At 33.3% G+C, this 19,264-nt stretch overlaps 1 protein-coding gene and 1 long non-coding RNA gene across 3 annotated transcripts; both read right to left on the bottom strand.

Annotated features, from left to right (window-relative positions):
* Nucleotides 1-11,342: 11,342 nt before the first annotated feature.
* LOC129320926 (uncharacterized) lies at nt 11,343-15,211 on the bottom strand. 2 transcript variants are annotated; one of them, XR_008595850.1, is made up of 3 exons: nt 14,755-15,211; nt 11,628-13,769; nt 11,343-11,545 (listed from the first exon to the last, which is right to left on the bottom strand). It is a non-coding gene; the product is annotated as an uncharacterized LOC129320926 (long non-coding RNA). The 2 variants fall into 2 exon arrangements; XR_008595849.1 differs by having other exon boundaries at nt 11,628-15,211.
* A 988-nt stretch (nt 15,212-16,199) lies between these two features.
* Nucleotides 16,200-18,019, bottom strand: LOC129320432 (ammonium transporter 1 member 1-like). The gene has a single exon (XM_054965890.1). The coding sequence runs from the start codon at nt 17,924-17,926 to the stop codon at nt 16,427-16,429; it is 1,500 nt and encodes a 499-aa protein (XP_054821865.1). The 5' UTR covers nt 17,927-18,019; the 3' UTR covers nt 16,200-16,426.
* Nucleotides 18,020-19,264: the final 1,245 nt, after the last annotated feature.

The following is a 19,264-nucleotide window of genomic DNA, read 5'->3' as shown; positions in this document are numbered from 1 at the left end:
TATTTTTCTTGTCTTCTTTCTCATTTCACTAGTCATCGCTCTGCTATTGTTGATCGTCACCGGCGTGGATAAGTGTAGAAGTCATGGGTGTTGTTAGATAAAGCACAGTTCATGATTTTTCCTCTCTTTCCTTGCACATCGCCAGCCATTACTGATCTTCTTCGTTTTCCTTATTGGAGCAACATCATCTATTTCTTGAAGCTTTTATCATTATTGTTTAGAGGTAAGGATCTTTAATTTTGTTTCTCTTTCATTGATTCGGTGCATGTGTGTCTTTTAGTTGTTGAAGTTGTAATAGGTTTCTCGTGTGAAGCACATATGTTTAAGCCTGCAAGTTTACTTGTTTATTTGTGATTCTACTACTGATCTGAGCTAAAAGTTGCTGAACCATTTTGGCCATAAATGTTCTAGAGTGGATTAGTTGTTGTATAATAATGATAGTTGACTTGTTCATATTAGACTTTTACATGTGAAATGAATAAAATATATCCAATATGAAAAAATCTACTATAAAAAATGTTGGAGTATTTGTTGTATAAAAATAAACTTTGAGTTGTTGTTGAACATTGAGTTATGCATTTTATTAAGCATATCCTAATGATAAAATGAAACCACATGACTTTCAAGTGAGAATATATGAACCTTGTGTTGTGCATAATAGATATTATGTTGTGCACTATTTCCCTAACTTGAGTATTTTATTAAGTCTAGCCTACTAATAAAGTAGAATTGTATAGATTTTCAGTTGAAAATATATGAACCTTGTGTTGTGCATAGTATATATTGTTATACAAAGTTTTCCTACTTGTGCATTTTGTTAAGTCAAACCTACTAATATAAGCTAAAGGTTGCTAAACCATTAAATTGGCTGTGAAAGTTTAGGGTAGATTAATTGTTGTGCAATAGTGATGGTTGACTTGTTCATATTAGACTTTGACATGGGAATTGAATAAAATATGAATCCTAATGTGAAAAAAATTTGCTATTAAAGATGTTGGAATATCTACTATGCAAAAATAAACTTTGAGTTGTGTAAAATAAAAGTTGGGCTTCTATATGTGAACATCTACCTAGATTAATTTGTTCATTGTAGATTAAAATAAAAGAAGATTTATCATTATTCAAGGTATAGGGAGGTTGGATACAATGGCAAGACATGCAAGAATCCTAACCCAACATGAGAAGTAGTCACATTGTTCCTTTTTTTATGTACATAGGCAACTATAATTATACATATGGAAACATTCCCATATAATATTTTTTAGGTAATTGGGAATTACATATATTTTTTGTTTGTATATAGAGAAGCAACTATTAGATGTTTTGGATATAATGTCTAGCTTTTTATAGATATCAGACATGAAATATCATGTCAGATTTCATGTGAGTTCTTGTTGTAGTACCTAGGCCAGTATTAACATGAAATTCTACATATCCGATGTAATTATCCTTCTTAATATTAAAAATGCATGGACTTTTTGTTGAGCAAGTATGGACATTGTCTTATACATAGTGACATTGTATCATGCCTAGTCTACCTAATTTGTCATTTTTGTTGAGTCTTGGCTTGTGAAATATTGGAAATGCATGGACTTTCTGTTAAACATGCATGGACATCTTCTTGTGCATAGTGGATGTTGTATTGTGCATGATCTCTCTAATTTGTCATTTTGTTAAGCCTAGGCTAGTGAAATATTCAAAATGTATGGACTTTCTGTTGAGCATACGTGGACATAGTCTGGTGTATAGTGGATGTTATGTTATGCATGGTCTACCTTGTTGGAAATTGTATCATAGGGCCAATCATTGTACTATGCAGATTGTTATTTAATAAATTTCTCTTTTGTTATCATAACAATTGCATATTCAATATCATAACTATATCCTTAGACAAACTATAGTGATTGTCCTAAATGTTCCTGGTCGGTTATCTTTATAGGATCATAGATGAAACAAGACTGGTATGACTTTGATTAATTATAGAGATACAAATTAAAGTCATAAGCATTTGAAAGAGTACAAGGTATTGGACTGACCTACTATGAGAAAGCTGAATGGTACAAGTCATAAGCTTATCTCATATGTAACTATATCACTAAGCCTTTTGACCTAAAATTATCATGGATTTCTATAAGATGACCACTGAACTTTGATCTAGTCAAAAGTCACCTTTGACTGGGCGATCATAAAGGTTATGATTGAGTTTAGTGATATTCATGCAGAGAAATATGAGTGGTCAAGATAGAATTTATCCCTCACATTAAGTGAGAGATATTATTGGGCCCCTTAATGAGTAAGACTGAGAAAATGTATGGCCATAGTATAATGAAAAGGGTTTTTCCATTGCTATTATCAATCTACTCAGAGATCGAGAAAGTAATGGTCAGGTAAAGGAGAATGACAATTCCATGTCTTATACTTGACCAAAATATCTCGTGACAAAAAAAAATGTGATATGGTTGCATGATAAGTTACATTGGATCATCGATCCTTATGTGAATTGGATAGTTGCAATGTCTTGCTAGAGGCCACTTGTAACTTGTGGGCTAATAGCATAATTAGCCCATGGCCAATTTCATATGGGCCTATAGGGTCGCACACAAGAATGGCCCAATTCGAGCTATAATGTTAAAGTTCATTAAATCTGGAATATGTCTAGATTCAATGAATGTAATATAGGGTAAATGAATTATATATATATATATATATATATATTTGAATATTTATTTGATAAATACTTATATGTATATATATATTTTCAAAATATATATGTATATATATATATTCGTATATATATAAAATATAATATGTATATGCGATATATATTATATTATATTATATTATATTATATTATGTTAGTTTTAAATTTAATTTTATATAATACATTAAATTTAATCACTAACATGATAAGAGAGAATATTATGGTAGTTTTATAATTTGAATTTATAAGATAAATTTGAATTAGATATGATATTATGGATTAAATTTATGAGATAAATTTAATTAAATTTTCGTGAGCTTTTAAGTGAAAGACAAAAACCCTTATCTATACATTATATATAGATAATGACGTCCTTATAAAGGCAAAGAGATAGTTAGAAAAGTTCTGACGATAAAAACACTCTGAGAGTCACAAAACACCCTATAGAAAGAAAATTAACATTCAAGGAAGAACGGACGCTGAGAGTTGTTTGTGTTATTACTGGTAGAGAGAGTAGATCTATGTTGTCAACTCTTGAGATTCAAACGTGCACCAACTTTAAAAGGTAACTCTTCTATCCACCTTGGCTTAAATGAGTTCGTTCGATCTATATCAAGATAGAGACTTGAAAATTTTAATCTTTCGCTATGCCTCCCTATCCAACAGTGGTACCAAAGCAGATCAAATTTTTTGTTTAAGTTAGGTTTTAGTTAATTACATTCTTAAATCTTCATGTGATGAACTTCTTTGGATGAACGTTACTTTAAGATTTTTGAAATTTATATGTGATATTTTTGAAATCTATATATATGTTTTTCATGTGATGTTTTCGAAACATATATATCTATAAACTCATTTTATATATATTCAAATTTATATGAATTTAAATAAATTAATATGATTAATATTTAGCTATATGATGTGCATTCTCAATATGACTAATGTTCGTCCATATGATATGCGTTCTCAATGTCATTATTGTTTGTTCACATTCTCATATGGTTTAGGCTGGACTGTCAATATGATTGATGAATCCAAAAGGTCTAAGACAGCAACTCATTTAAAGAGAATAAGCTTTTTGAAAGCTCCGGGGTACTGCCCCTACACCCCCCGTAAGGGGAATTGCCCCTTGACCCTGCCTGCTAACCAACTAGCAGGACCACCATGGCTAACTCTGCATGGTGCAACATAATTCACAATTTATAGCCTTTCATTATATATGAATTGTTTATTTGTTGTGTTTTCTTTGCCTTAAAGTTGTTTGGGTATGGTGACGTATATGGCTCTAGTTTTACAAGGGTTGTAAATTTTAAATACGGCTTGTGTGTCGTGCCTCTTTCTATAAACTCCGAATGTACATTCTCTTCTCATCTCAATCCCCTCATATGAATAAATGAGGTTTCTTGATGTAATTTATCTTCTTAGAGAGGTCCTCTCATTGGCTTGGGATGGACATAGGTTAGGTGAGCCATATTATGTCATGTTTAATTATGCTTTTGATTAAATCATAATATGCATGATTTTGTATGAGATATAATTGCTTTCACTTTACACAATTATTAAATTAATAAATCAAACCCTCTAATCAAAATCTTAAGTCACAATGCCGTCAATTAATGAATACTTGTCAAAACCTAGATCACTTAAATGTAGGATCCACCAAAGTGGATACATTTAGGTTATCTTGGTGAGACAAGCATGAGAAATGGTGCTCCTCATAAAGATTCATTATTTATCTAACTTAATTGAGATTATCAAAATGGTTTTGAACCTCAAGGCATTAAATGGGATTGAACATGCCGGATTATATGATGATTGAATCCCATAAAGATCTAAGAGTTGCATGTGATGTAATTGGTGAATGAATTACCTACCTAAATAACTTAATTTTAAGCGTCCTGCCAAAGCGGACTTAAATTTGAGTGAAATATGGGTCTTAGCCCACTAATCAAATTTGAGCATTGTTAGTTTTAGTGGGAAATATAAAATTAACTTTGTGTATTTTATTGTAAAATCATATTGACTAGTAACACTGTTACATTATTGTTGTGATCAGTCTTTGAAAGGACAAACTCAATGGGATGAACTTTCTTGACTGGCTTAGAAACTTGAGAATTGTTCTTAAGCAGGAAAGAAAGATTTATGTCCCAGATGAACCCATTCCTAAGGAGCCTATGGCCAATGCTCCAAGAGCTTAATTGGATGTTTACACAAAGCACACCAATGACTCAGTGGATGTAGGATGCCTAATGCTAGCTACCATAGTTCTAGAACTTCAAAGAGATTTGGAACACATGAAGGCTTATGAGATGATTGTACATCTCAAGGAAATGTTCTAGCAACAGGCAAGGCAAAAGAGATATGAGACCACAAAGGCCTTACACTCCTGCAAGATGGCTTAGGGTGCATCAGTTAGCACTCATGTTTTAAAGATAAAGAGTTATATTGATCACCTTGAGAGGCTTGAATTTCCCTTAAGCTAGGAGTTGGCTACAGATTTGATCTTGAAACTCGCTCTCAAAAAGTTATGATCAGTTTGTTATGAACTATAACATGAATGACATAGAGAAATCTATTTCTGAACTGCATGGGATGCTTAAAACTACTGAGCAAAACATTAAGAAAAAGCTTAGCACTGTTTTGATGGTTCAAAAAGGAAAGGGTATGAAAAAGAAAGGCAAAGGCAAGGGCAAGGGAAAGGATAAAGGCTCAGATGGTAAGACCAAAGAGTCAAACAAGCCCGAAACCAAGCCTCCAGCTAAGAAGGCAAAGCCTCCAAAGGAAGGAGCTTTCTTCTTCTTTTGCCATGAACCAGGTCATTAGAAGAGGAACTGCAAGCTCTAACTAGAAGATCTGAAAAAGAAGAAGGATAGCGGGGTTACTTCTTTAGCTATTTATGTTATAGACATTCACCTCTCTACTTCTTCTGCATGGATATTAGATACTGCATGTAGTTCTCATATTTATACAAATGTGCAGGGTCTCAGAAACAGTAGAAAGTTGATAAAGGGTGAAGTGGACCTATGAGTTAGAAACAGAGCAAGAGTTGTTGCTTTAGCTATAGGCACTTATGAATTACTTTTACCCAGTGGGCCTTTGTTAATTTTGAATGATTGCTATTATGTTCTTGCTTTGAATAGTAATATTGCTTCTCTTTCTTATTTGGATAAGAAAGGTTTTACTTCCATTATTAGGAATGGTAAATGTTCTATTTATCAAAATGACATTTTTTATGCTAATGGTGATTTACATTTTGGTCATTATCTTTTAAATCTGGAACATCCTAGTAATGAAGACATCTATAGCGTAACTACCAAAAGGATCAAATTGAACGATTTGAATCCAACCTACTTATGGCATTTTCGTCTTAGCCATATAAATGAGAAATGTATTTCTAAGCTCCATTAAGATGGACTTCTCAACTATTTTGATTTGAATCTTATGACACTTGTGAATCTTGTTTATTAGGAAAGATGATAAAAGCACCTTTTACTAGGCATAGTGAGAGGTCTAATGACTTGTTGGGACTTATACATACAGATGTATGCGGACCAATGAGTACAACTGCTAGAGGGCATTATTTGTACTTCATTACCTTTATTGATAACTATAATAAATATGGATATATCTACCTAATGAAACACAAACATGAATCTTTTAAAATGTTCAAAGTATTCCAAAATGAAGTACAAAATCAACTTGGCAATACTATTAAAACTATTCAATCTAATCGAGGAGGTGAATATTTGAGCCAAGAATTCATTGATCATCTCAAGAGTTGTGGGATAGTCTCACAATTAACTCCTCCAGCAACACCATAATGGAATGGTGTTTCTGAGCGAAGAAATCGGACACTATTAGATATGGTTCAATCCATAATGAGTCAAGTAGATCTTCCACTATCCTTTTGGGGCCATGCACTAGAAACAGCTGCGTTTACACTAAACCATGTTCTATCTAAGGCAATTGAGAAGACACCATATGAGATATGGACTAGGAAGAAACCTAGTTTGTCTTTTCTCAAGATTTGAGGAAGTGAGGTTTATGTTAAGAAACAAGCCTCAGATAAGTTAGCACCCAAATCCACAAAGTGCCTTCTTGTGGGGTATCTTAAAGAAACAAAGGGATACTATGTCTACAATCCCACCGATAATAAAGTATTTGTAATTTAAAATGGTATCTTTCTAGAAAGAGAATTTATCTCTAAAAGAACCAGTGGGAACAAGATACATCTTGAAGAAATTCAAGAACCACGAAATAGCACAAAGTCATAAATGGAAAATCGAGAAGACTCATGAGAAGTAAATGAGCTTACTCAAAGAACATAAGGCCTATGAAGGTTAGATAGAACACGGCATCATCCTTAGAGATATGGATTTTTGATTAATGAATGTCGTGATGTGTTGCTCATTGAATAAAAGGAACCAACCTCCTACCAATAAGCCATAGTGGGACTAAATTATGAGAAATGGCTAAATGCCATGAAGTCTAAAATGCAATCTATGTATGATAATAAGGTATGAACCTTAATCGATCCACCTGAAGGAATAAAAACCATCAGGTGCAAGTGGGTTTCTAAGGAGAAAACTAACATGGATGGTAAAATAAATGTCTTCAAGGCATGATTGGTTGCAAAAGGATTCACCCAAACTCATGGTGTGTAGACTATGATGAAACCTTTTCACTGATCGCAATGGCTAAATCAATCAAAATTCTCCTTGCCACTGTAGCATATTATGACTATAAAATATGACAGATGGATGCTAAAACAGCATTCCTTAATGAAAGTCTACTTAAGGAAGTGAACATGACACAACCTAAAGGTTTTGTGTGTCTAGAGGACTCTAGAAAAATGTGCAAGCTTTAAAGATCTATTTATGGATTCAAGCAAGCATCTCAGAGTTGGATTCAACATTTTGATAAAGTAATCAAAGAGTTTAAATTCATTCAAAACATTGATAAACCTTGTGTTTATAAAAGGGTTAATGGCAACACAGTTATATTTCTAGTGCTATATGTAGATGATATCCTATTCATTAGGAATGACATTCCTCCCTTACAGAATGTCAAGTCTTGGTTAGGAAAATCTTTTTCTATGAAGGACTTAGGTGAAGCCACTTACATCCTTAGGATTAAGATCTATAGAGATAGATCCAAAATGTTAATAGGCCTAAGTCAGAGTACATACATAGACAAGATATTGCATAGGTTCAGTATGCAAGATTCAAAGAAGGGTTTCATCCCCATGTCTCATGGCATTCATCTCAGCAAAAGCCAGTGTCCTAGTACACAAAATTAACGAGATCGCATGAGTAAGGTTCCATATGCTTCGGTAATTAGATCTATCATGTATGACATGCTGTGCACTCAACCGGATGTTTTATTTGCCTTAAGTATGACTAGAAGATATCAAGCAGATCTAGGAAAGGATCATTGGACTGCTATCAAGAATATCCTAAAGTACTTAAGAAGGACTAAAGATTTATTCTTGGTATTTGATGGATTGGATGATGAGCTAGTTGTAACAGGTTACACAGATGCAAGCTTTCAAACTGACCAAGATGACCTTAAATCACAATCAACATATGTGTTCATCTTAAATGGTGGGGCAGTGAGCTGGAAGAGCTCAAAGTAGAGCACCACAGCTGATTCTGCAACAAAATCTAAGTATGCAGCAGTATCAAATATAGCTAAGGAAGCCGTTTGGATCAAGAAGTTCATTGTTAAACGAGGAGTGGTACCTAGCATCTCAAATCTAATAAACTTATTCTGTGACAATAGCAGTGCAATTGCATAAAGCAAAGAGCCAAGGTCACACGAAAAGATCAAGCATATACTCAAGCATTTCCACCTTATTAGAGAGATCAATGATATAGGTGATATAAAAATATGCAAAGTAACAGGAGAAGACAATATTGCTAATCCTGTTACAAAGCCTCTTGCACAGGTGAAGCATGAGCGTCATGTCAGGATAATGGAATTAGATGAATTAATGATTGTACATAATACAAGTAGGAGGATGTTGGAAATTGTGCCCTCAAGCCAATCATTGTATTATACACATTATTATTTAATGAATTTCTCTTTTATTATCATAACAATTGTATGTTTAATATGATAACTATATCCTTGAATAAACTATAGTGATTGTTCTAAATGTCCATGGTCGGTTATCTTTGAGGGATCATAGATGAAACAAGACTGGTAATGACTTTGATTAATTATAGAGATACAAATTAAAGTCATAGGTAATTGAAAGAGTACAAGATGATGGACTAACCCACTATGAGAAAGCTGCATGGTACAACTCATAAGCTTATCTCATATGTAACTATATCACTAAGCCCTTTGACCTGAGATCATCATAGATTGCTACATGAAGACCACTGAACTTTGACCTAGTCAAAAGTCACCTTTGACTGGGTGATCATAAAGGCTAGGATTGAGTTTAGTGATATTCATACAGAGGTATATGAGTGGTCAAAATGGAATTTGTCCCTTATATTAAGTGAAAGATGTTATTGGGCCCCTCAATAAGTAAGACTGAGAAAATGTACGGCCATACTACAATGGAAAGAGTTTTTCCATTAGTATTGTTAGTCTACTCAGAGATTGAGAAAGTAATGGTCAGTAAAGGAGAATGACAATTTCATATCTCATACTTGACCGAAATATCTCGTGACAAAAAGGATGTGATATAGTTGCATGATAAGTTACATTAGATCATCGATTCCCATGTGAATCAGGTAGTTGCAATGTCTTGCTAGAGGACACTTGTAACTTATGGGCTAATAGCGTAATTAGCCCATTGCCAATTTCATATGGGCCTATAGGGTCGCACACAAAAACGGCCTAACTTGAGTTATAATGTCCAAGTTCGTTGAATTTAAAATATGTCTAGATTCAATGAATGTAATATGCGGTGAATATATATATATATTTAAATATTTATTTGATAAATATATATATATTTATATAAAATATAAAATTCAAAATATAATGTTATATATATGTGTGTGTGTGTGTGTGTGTATCAGATATATATATATATATGATATATGTATGATATATAAAATTAAATATGGATAATATAATATATATATATATATATATTTTCAAAATATATATGTATATGTGATATATATTATATTATCTTATGTTAATCTTAAATTTAATTTTATATGATAGATTAAATTTAATAACTAACATGATAAGAGAAATATCATTTTAGTTTTATAATTTAAATTTATAAGATAAATTTGAATTAGATATCATATTATACAGTAAATTTATGAGATAAATTTAATTAAATTTTCCTGAGCTTTTAAGTGGAAGACGAAAACCCTTATCTATATACTATATATAGATAGGGATGTCCTTATGAAGGTAGAGAGATAGTTAGAAAATTTTTGACAAAAAAAAACACTCTGAGAGCCACGAAACACCCTATAAAAAGAAAAATTAATTTTCAAAGAAAAATGGACGCCGAGAGCGCTAGCATGCTGTTCGAGTTAGAAAGCTATTTGTGTGGATACTGATAAAGGGAGAAGATATGCATTGTCAGCTCTTGAGATCCAAACGTGCGCTAACTTCAAACAATTAAAAAGGTAACTCTTCTATCCACCTTGACTTAAATGAGTTCGTTAAGTCCATATCAAGATAGAGACTTTAAAATTTTAATCTTACGTGCGCCTCCTTATCCAACATACCTAGTCATTTTTGTTAGAGCCTATGCTAGTAAAATACTTAAAATTCATGGATTTTCTATTAAGCATGCATGGACATAATCTGATGTATAGCGGATGTTGTGTTGTGCATGGTCTGCCTAGTCATTTTTATTAGAGCCTATGCTAGTGAAATACTCAAAATGCATGGACTTTTTGTTGAACATGCGTGGATATCATCTTGTCCATAGTGAATGTTGTGTCGTGCATGAACTATTTCATTGTTTCGAGGGTTCACACAGGTTCTAAATTCAAATAAAAAAAGAGCAAAATTATATTTTTGATGTGAAAAATATTGCAATTAGAGCCTCAAGGCCTACAAAGCAATTTCAAATTGATTTTGGCTATAAGTATAATAAAATCTATTTTTATGGCCCTTAATACCCACTAGTGTAAAAATCCTTATCCAAACTAGTTAAAATTAGTCATTTAAACCGATTTTACAACTGGTTTAGATAAGACCCGTTTAAATAAGTGATAGATATCTAAACCGGTTATACAATCGGTTTAAAAATTGCTCATTCTAAACTAGTTCTAAATGAATTTAGATAAAATGTAAATAAAAATATTTTAAATTTTTTAGATTTAAAAAATCACTTCTAAACTAGTTATAACATCATACCTAGTTTAGATATCACAATATCTAAACCGGTTAGGACCACAACTAGTTTAGATCGTATTGATATATAAACTTGTTAAGACCATAACTGATTTAGATATCAATAAGATCTAAACCAATTGTGGTCCTAACCGATTTAGATATTGTGATATCTAAACCAGGTATGATAATAACTAGTTTAGATACATTCTTTTATCAAAAAAAATATTCAATTTTTTCACCTAACCATGATAGAATACAAACTTGCAAATTAAAAGTAATATATACAGCCAGCTAGTCAGAATACAAGCCAATTCAATTAAATTAATGTAAAAATATTTACAATTTCATTTAATATTCAATATCCACATAAGTTCAATAATTTTTCCTAATTCAACTATACATATCCTAAACTCACTCATTCAATGGATTGTTGTTGTGAAGCTCTAACATAAATAATCCTCAATGTCTTCTAATTTCTTGGATCTCTGATTGTGGAAATCGAGATGAATCATTGAACATCTAAAAAAATCAAGGACAAGAAATTTAAGTTAGCGATTCCAAGTAAACAAAAGATATATTAGACCTCTAAAATTAGATTTACCTCTTCAGTAAATTCTATTAAGCCGGCCGTGATGATGTTGTACATATGTCTCAGCCCATAAAACGATGGAAGAAAGAATTTTTCAAGTTGGCACAAGATAAGATATGCCTCCTTCTCTAATTCATCTAATTCTTCAATCTCATGGACTTTACGGCATATAGCATTGAAGAAAAAGCAAATTCTGGTTATGACATCTCTCAATTCATCTTTCCAGAAACCTCGAATAGCCACTGAGAGTAATTGTTGCATTAAGATATGGCAATCATGAGACTTGAGGCCTACTAATTTCAAATCCTTCATCGACACAAGCTTCTTAAAATTTGAAGAATATCCTAAGGGAACTTTTATGTCATGCAAGCAATCACAAAAGCTTCTTTTCTCGTCCTTGCACAATGTATGTTCAGTCAGGGGATAATAAGTTCACTTACTATCTGGCCTTAGGTGTAAGTCCTCTTTAATTTTCATATCTACCAAATCCAATCTTGCCTTCACACTATCCTTAAACTTGCTTGATATGTTGAGAAGTGTTCCAATAATACTATCACACATATTCTTCTCTATATGCATGACGTCAATACAGTGCCTCACATCAAGATGGCACCAATATAGAAGGTCAAAGAAAATAAACCTCTTTTTCCATATATCTTTTTCACTACTCTTTATAGTTTTACTAAAAGTAACATTAATGTCTTTCACTAATTCATAAACTTGCTCTCCTGTCAATGGCTTTGAGGTAGTTTCATGCTCTTGGCCACTATAGAAAGCTTTCCTCATTCTACGGTAGCGGTGACCTTTTTCAAGAAATTTCCTATGGCTAAAGTAGACTGTCTTCTTTCTATGATAAAGTTGATTGCAGCATGTACCTTCTTCATAAATTGGACATGCTTTATGCCCCTTAATACTATAACTTGACAAGTTTTCATATGTAGGGAAGTCATTTATGGTACAAAAAATCATCGCACGCAACTTGAATACCTCCTTCTGATTCGTGTCAAACACATTAACACCTATCTCTCACCGCTTTTTTAAGTCTTTGATGAAGGGTCTTAAGTAAACATCAATGTTATTCCATGGTTGTTTCAGTCCTGAAATAAACATAGACAACATGATATACTTGTGCTGCATTCATAACATGGGAGATAAGTTGTAAATCTCCGATAGAACAGCTCATGAACTGTGTATGCTACTAAGGTTGCCATAAGGATTCATGCCATTCATACTAAGTCCAAGCTTGAGGTTCCTTGGATCATTGCTGAAATAGAGAAACAATGTATCAATTTTCTTCCATTATTCTAAATCAGCCGGGTGTTAAAGTTTTCCATAAAAAATCCTTTCATTTGTATGCTACCTCAGATTCTTCGCATCCTTTTCATTAGCAAACAATTATTTAAACCTTGATATAATTGAAAGATATCATAGCACCTTTACAGGAGCTTTGTTTTCTTTGTACCTTGGAGTCTCACATACCAGACAATTTTGCTCCTCTTTATGCTCTTTCCTATACAATATGCAATCATTAAGGCATGCATGTATTTTCTTAAACTTTATGCCTAGTGGGAATAGAATTTTCTTTGCCTCGTAGTAACGAATCGGCAACATATTCTCTTTCAAAAGCATTAATTTCAACAACTCGAGTATTTTTGTGAAACTCTTGTTGCTTTACCCGGATCTAGCTTTCAAGCTTACCAATTCCAACATTGCTTTCAACAGATTATATTCCTCGTAACCTGGGTACACAGGTGTCTCTCCACCACTACACATATTATTATATACCTAGGATTGCTCAAAGGCCTCTTTACCCACATCACGACTCATGTCCTCTAGCCGATCAGTCATATCATCATCATTATAATCATCATCAATGTCCCGAGGTTGAGATGTACTTGACATTGGCATGTTCAATCTTTCATCATGCCATACTCTATAACTTTTAAGAAACCCTTCACAAATTAAGTGTTCATATATCTCATTTGTACTTAGTCGTCTCTCATTCAAACAATCTCTACAAGGACAAGAAAACCTCCTACTATCATCTTCAGTATTGCTTTGAGAAAATTCTAGAAACTCCTTAGCCCCGTTAACATATTCTATACTTGTTCATTTGGCATCTATCTAACTACGATCCATGTTTGATTTTACCTCCTAAAACACAAAGCAGTTCATGGATTATTACTAAATCTATTATAATAGGGCCAACTAACAAGTTCTAATAAAGCAGGAAGCAAGCTCTTTGAAGAAAAATGTTCTTTATGGTTGGCTAACCTCCTATCTAATAGGCAGGAGGGAAGCCAACTATATATTCATTGGCCCTTTCCATATAGAGAAATGGGCCAAATAATAAGTTTTAAAAAATTTTAATAGAGTCTCCCCTAAAAGTTAGACTTCCCAATAATTTTACAATTGAAAATACACTAGCACAGTTTAACAAATCATATTATAGCCAACAACAATGCCTAATCTAAGTTAACAATCCAAATACAAATTTCCACTACTACAAAAAGCACTTTTTACAAAGTAACTTTAACATTTGATCTTGACAAATCAAAATAATTAAGTAACCAAACATAGCGTTTGAATCACCAACAACAATATATTTAAAAAAAAATCTCTAATCTCAACTCATTCATTGTAAAAAATAAGTGTCTTCCATAATTATAAACTACTCAACATAAACTTTCAAAATTTCAACCAATCACAAAATAGCTTTAAAATCAAGTCCCTTATAATGCTCAAGTTAAAATTTCATTAAATAGCATTCCAATCAATCATGCTTCTCACCATAATTAATAAAATTTCAAAAAAATGCATAATAAAGTAGAACTCTCCTAATGAGCATTTCATCGAACACCTAATGGCCATTAACCTTTAAACTAAAATTAACTCCTTCTTCAGTAATTCCATTTCCCAAAATTTTACAATATAACTATTTGTATCCATCAGCCTCCAAATATACTCTCTAGTAAGAAAATCAATCTCCAACATAAAGAAAACTCAATTTTTATCTCCATAATAGCAAACAAGGAAAGAGAAAAAATCACACAGCATCTCACAAAAAATTATCTCAACCATTAAACACATACGCACACATGTATAGAACCACAAGAGGAAGCACACTTGAAACTCCTACCTTAGATCACCATTAACGCATAAGAAGAGGAGAAAAAGGGCTCACGGCACAAAATATTACAGAGGAAAATCTGAGCCACTTGAAGCAAAGATTGACAGGAGATAAAACCGACAAGGGAAGGAGATCTTCGATGTTCTCGGCGCCCACAATTAGAGAAGCAAAAATGAAAGAAACACAGCACAGCGGAAAAACACAACACCCACAATCAGAGAAGCTTTACAAGAGATGGAACTTTGACCAAACACAGCACATTGAAAAAATTGAAAGAAACAGAACCCAAATCCAATGCACCCACAATCTCCAACAATAGATGGAAAGAATAACAGTGATAGGATCGATGAAGACGCAAAGGTTGTGGTTCAAAGTTCTCTCTCTCACACTCTATTTGCTCTAGATTTTCTAAATCCACCGAATAGAGAAGAAAGGAGAAGGGGGAAAAATCTTATGCATGCGTGTATTATGTCTAAAAACAAGTTAAGTTTAAAAATTATAGATACATATCTAAATCGGTACTATGTTATAACTGATTTAGATATCACTTATTAAAAAAATTTAAAATGTAAAACACATACCTAACCCGGTTATTGTTATAACTGGTTTAGATATCAAATATTGAAAAAAAAATTTAAAATGTAAAACACATACTTAAATCAATTTTACATTATAATTGGTTTAAATATTTATTTTTAAATTGGTTCTTTTCTTAACCTCTTTAAAAATTATTATAATATTTTTTTATTTACGAAAATGTCAACGCACTTCATTTCTAAACTGTTGACGCATGAATTCGTTTAAATATGTGAGTCTAAAATTTATATTTTGCTATAGTGGCCATTCCCCCTTGAAAAATTCAACAGCATTTGAATAATCAAAGCTGTCAAATCAAAGCAAACCCTTCACCAATCCTGAACTTCACGGCATCGTCAGTGTTCATCAATTTAAATATAATGAAATAAAATATTCTTCTCCATTTAAAAATATAAAATATTTTTTAAAATATTAAATATTTAAAAATATAAAATATTTTTAATTTTTTAAAGTAAAATTATTATCTTTTTTAAAGTATTTTTATTAATAATAATTTTATATTTATTATAAAGTATTTAATAGAAATAAATATGCAAAAATATGATTAGTTGAAAAAGTAAATAACCACTTTATTGAAGGATGAAATTTAATTAAAAATATTTTATATTTTTTAATAGAAAGAGTACTTTATATTTTAACAATAATTCAAATTATTTATTAGACAAAAAATAAAATTTACAATGAATAATTTTTCTTATATAACACATTAGTTTATATTCATAAGTTATTTTTAATTGATTCTCTAAAAATGCTATTAATTAAATGTATATTCTTGATCATTTCTCTAAATTCTTCTTCCTATTATAAATTTATAATTGCTAAATAACATTCACACCAAAAACTTAGAGAAAAAAAAATTAGTAATTGCTTCATTGTATACATGAATGAAAATAGGATAATTACTTACCACACAAATACCATCATGTTTAACATATAAAATTTCTAACTACGTCGTAATTGTACATAACAAAGCACGTGCTGCTGATAACACCATACCAAAAACAATAACTTAAGTCCAAGATTGACATTTTATCTGAAAGACAGAAAAAAAAAAAAAAAACGTAGAAAAGTCGCGATTAGCCGATTACAGTTCCATTGTGGGAGTAGTAGCATTCGGTTCGATTTTTTTCAACTGAATCCCGTGTTTGTGGGATTCATCTTCGTACACGTAAGCGAATCCTCCATGTCTGGTCAGATCCATACCCGCCATCTCGTCTTCGGGTGAGATCCTTAATAGTTTGAGCTTATGAAGGATGAAGAACAGGGTGCCCATGGTGGCGCTGACCCACCCGACTATCACCAAAATCTGGATCACGTGAGCACCCAATAGCCTCCCTCCTCCACCCATAAACAACCCGTGTGGTCTACCCGATTTACCCGGGTACACCTGATCCACATACTCTCCTTTAGCAAACAACGCCGTGAAGATTATCCCCCACGCGCCGCATCCGCCGTGCAATTGCGTCGCCTCCAGCGGATCGTCGAACCTCACCTTCTCGGCCAGCTTGTTGCAACTGATCAAAACCACCGCTGCCACGACCCCGCAAATAATTGCTGCCCATGGCTCCACGACGGAGCACCCGGAGGTGATGGCGGCGAACCCGCCTAGCAAACCATTGCAGACGTCCGTCACGTTCCAGTGGCCGGAGAGTATACGTTTGCCGAAGAGAGTGGTCAATGCTGCGGAGCAACCAGCTAGTGTGGTGGTCACGGCTGTTCGGCCCACCGCGCTCCATTGGCCGTAGTAACTTCCAGATTCGTAAGAGCTGAGAATCTTCGTGAACGAACCTGGATTGAATCCATACCATCCAAACCAGAGCAAGAAAGTTCCGAGAACGACAAGAGTGGCACTGTGTCCACGAAGAGCTAGGGGTCGACCTGTATGATCGAATCTGCCAATTCTGGGACCTTCGATGAGAGCACCCCAAAGACCAGCGATACCACCGACGAGGTGAACCACACCGGAGCCGGCAAAATCTATCACTCCGGTTCCGAAAAGTAAGTTGGATGAATTGGTGGGACTGGCCCAACCGTCACCGGACCAGAACCAGTGGGACACGACGGGGTAAACGAAACCTGTTAAGAACGACGAGTAGATGAGATACGCTACGAACTGGGTTCTCTCGGCGATGGAGCCACTGGTGATTCCGGCGGCAGCGATGGCGAAAGCCCACTGATAAAGGAAGTAGCTGTAGTCAAAGTTGGTGTCTGGGATGTCTTTGAGGCCGAAGAAGTGGCGGCCGATGAAACCATTGGACGGAGCTCCGAAGGCAAAAGCAAAACCAAAGAGGTAGTAGAAGAGACCGCCAGTGGCGGCGTCGAGGACGTTGGTGAGCATGATGTTCATGCTGTTTTTGGCTCGAACGGAGCCGGCGCAGAGCATAGCGAAGCCGAGTTGCATGGCGAAAACGAGGTAAGCGGAGTTGAGGAGGTAGGTACTGTCGACAGCGAAGGTGGTGTCGGAGAACTTGTTTGTGACGGCGGTGAATCGGTCGCAGATGAAGCTGGCGGCAGCGCCGGCATTGGTTGTGTTAGCACCAAATAATTGGGCCAGTTGTGCCGCCGGGCAGTCTGGCAAAGCCATGGTGACTGAATCTAAGTGAAAGCTACGAAAAGAAAATAATAAAAGAAAAAGAGAGAGAGAAGCAACTCGGAGCGAAACGGGGAGGAAGCTGGCTTTTTAGAATATATATATATATATAGATATATACACAGAGAGATAGAGAGAGAGAGAGAGAAGATGATAAAATAGGCATTATTATAAAAGAAGACAACTTTGGTTGGCCGTATGTGAAACTGATCAACAATTCACGATTCCAATGATTTAATCAGGCTAGAGTAATGATCAAATCAATAATATAATAATTAAATTTAAAAAATTATATATATATATATATATTGATTTAAATATAAAAAATATACATAAAATTATTATTTAATTTAAAAAAATTAAATATTTTAAATTTATAATATGATATAATATAATATCAAATGATTAAAAAATTAATCATTTTTTAAAAAAATTAATAATTTGTTAAACAGTTTGATTCTTAAAAATTAAATCCAGTGCACATCTTAATTTCAATTTTTGATCTAAAATGACCCAACTCGATCCAACTTTTAAAATAATTTTTATATATTGATCAAATCAGAATTTGAATCAGTCAATGGCTGATCTTTTGGTCTAGTTTAATTTTAAAATCACTGAATGAGATAATAAGTTCCAAAATACAGAATCAAAGACCTTGATTCCCAATGTATGTGCGTGTGTGTATATATATATATATATCAACGATAATTTTAATTACTTGAAAATTGCCTTTTTGGAAGCTGCCAGGAATCTGGTTGGAACTGGCAGTACGAGCGTGCACAAAGCGAAGGTATGATACAGTGTGATAATATATGGAAAGAAGAATGTACAATGGGAAAGTGTGATCGAACATTTGATTGCAAACGGGTGTGGGAGAGTGGACGAAGACTTTTCAATGTTTGAACATTTGATTGCGTAAATGCCTACGAAATAATAGAAAATGAGATTAAGGGCCCCTAAAAGTATGAACAAATTAAAATCATTTTGACATATTAATTACTGTTGAATTTCAAAGTTACTTTCTTTTAAATATGTGTTATTCTAAAAAAATGTTGAGCGAATTTTAATTACAATTAAATAGTTAATTTTTCTAAAAATCAAAGTGAATTCCTTGTTCTGACATGAAACTTAACATGAGATGTATAATGATTTATCTTGTGAATAATATCTATCCAAGTTTTTTACATTATATTTACTATACATTGCATAGAGACCAGAGCTGAGCCAACAGCCAGTATGTTTATGACTATATAAGTATTTTGGTTTTTGTGTTTTGAATTTAAATTTAAATGTAATTCTTTTATATGACGCGTTGGATGTCATATGACATCA

This window comes from Prosopis cineraria, unplaced genomic scaffold (assembly GCF_029017545.1).
Source record: "Prosopis cineraria cultivar Desert tree isolate PC_DT_omini unplaced genomic scaffold, ASM2901754v1 PC9, whole genome shotgun sequence".
Lineage (NCBI taxonomy): Eukaryota > Viridiplantae > Streptophyta > Magnoliopsida > Fabales > Fabaceae > Prosopis > Prosopis cineraria.
This window is presented reverse-complemented; position numbering and strand designations above follow the sequence as displayed.

Bases quoted from the DNA above. Each gene is read 5' to 3' on its own strand.
- LOC129320432 (XM_054965890.1), bottom strand. From the start codon at position 17,926: ATGGCTTTGCCAGACTGCCCGGCGGCACAACTGGCCCAATTATTTGGT.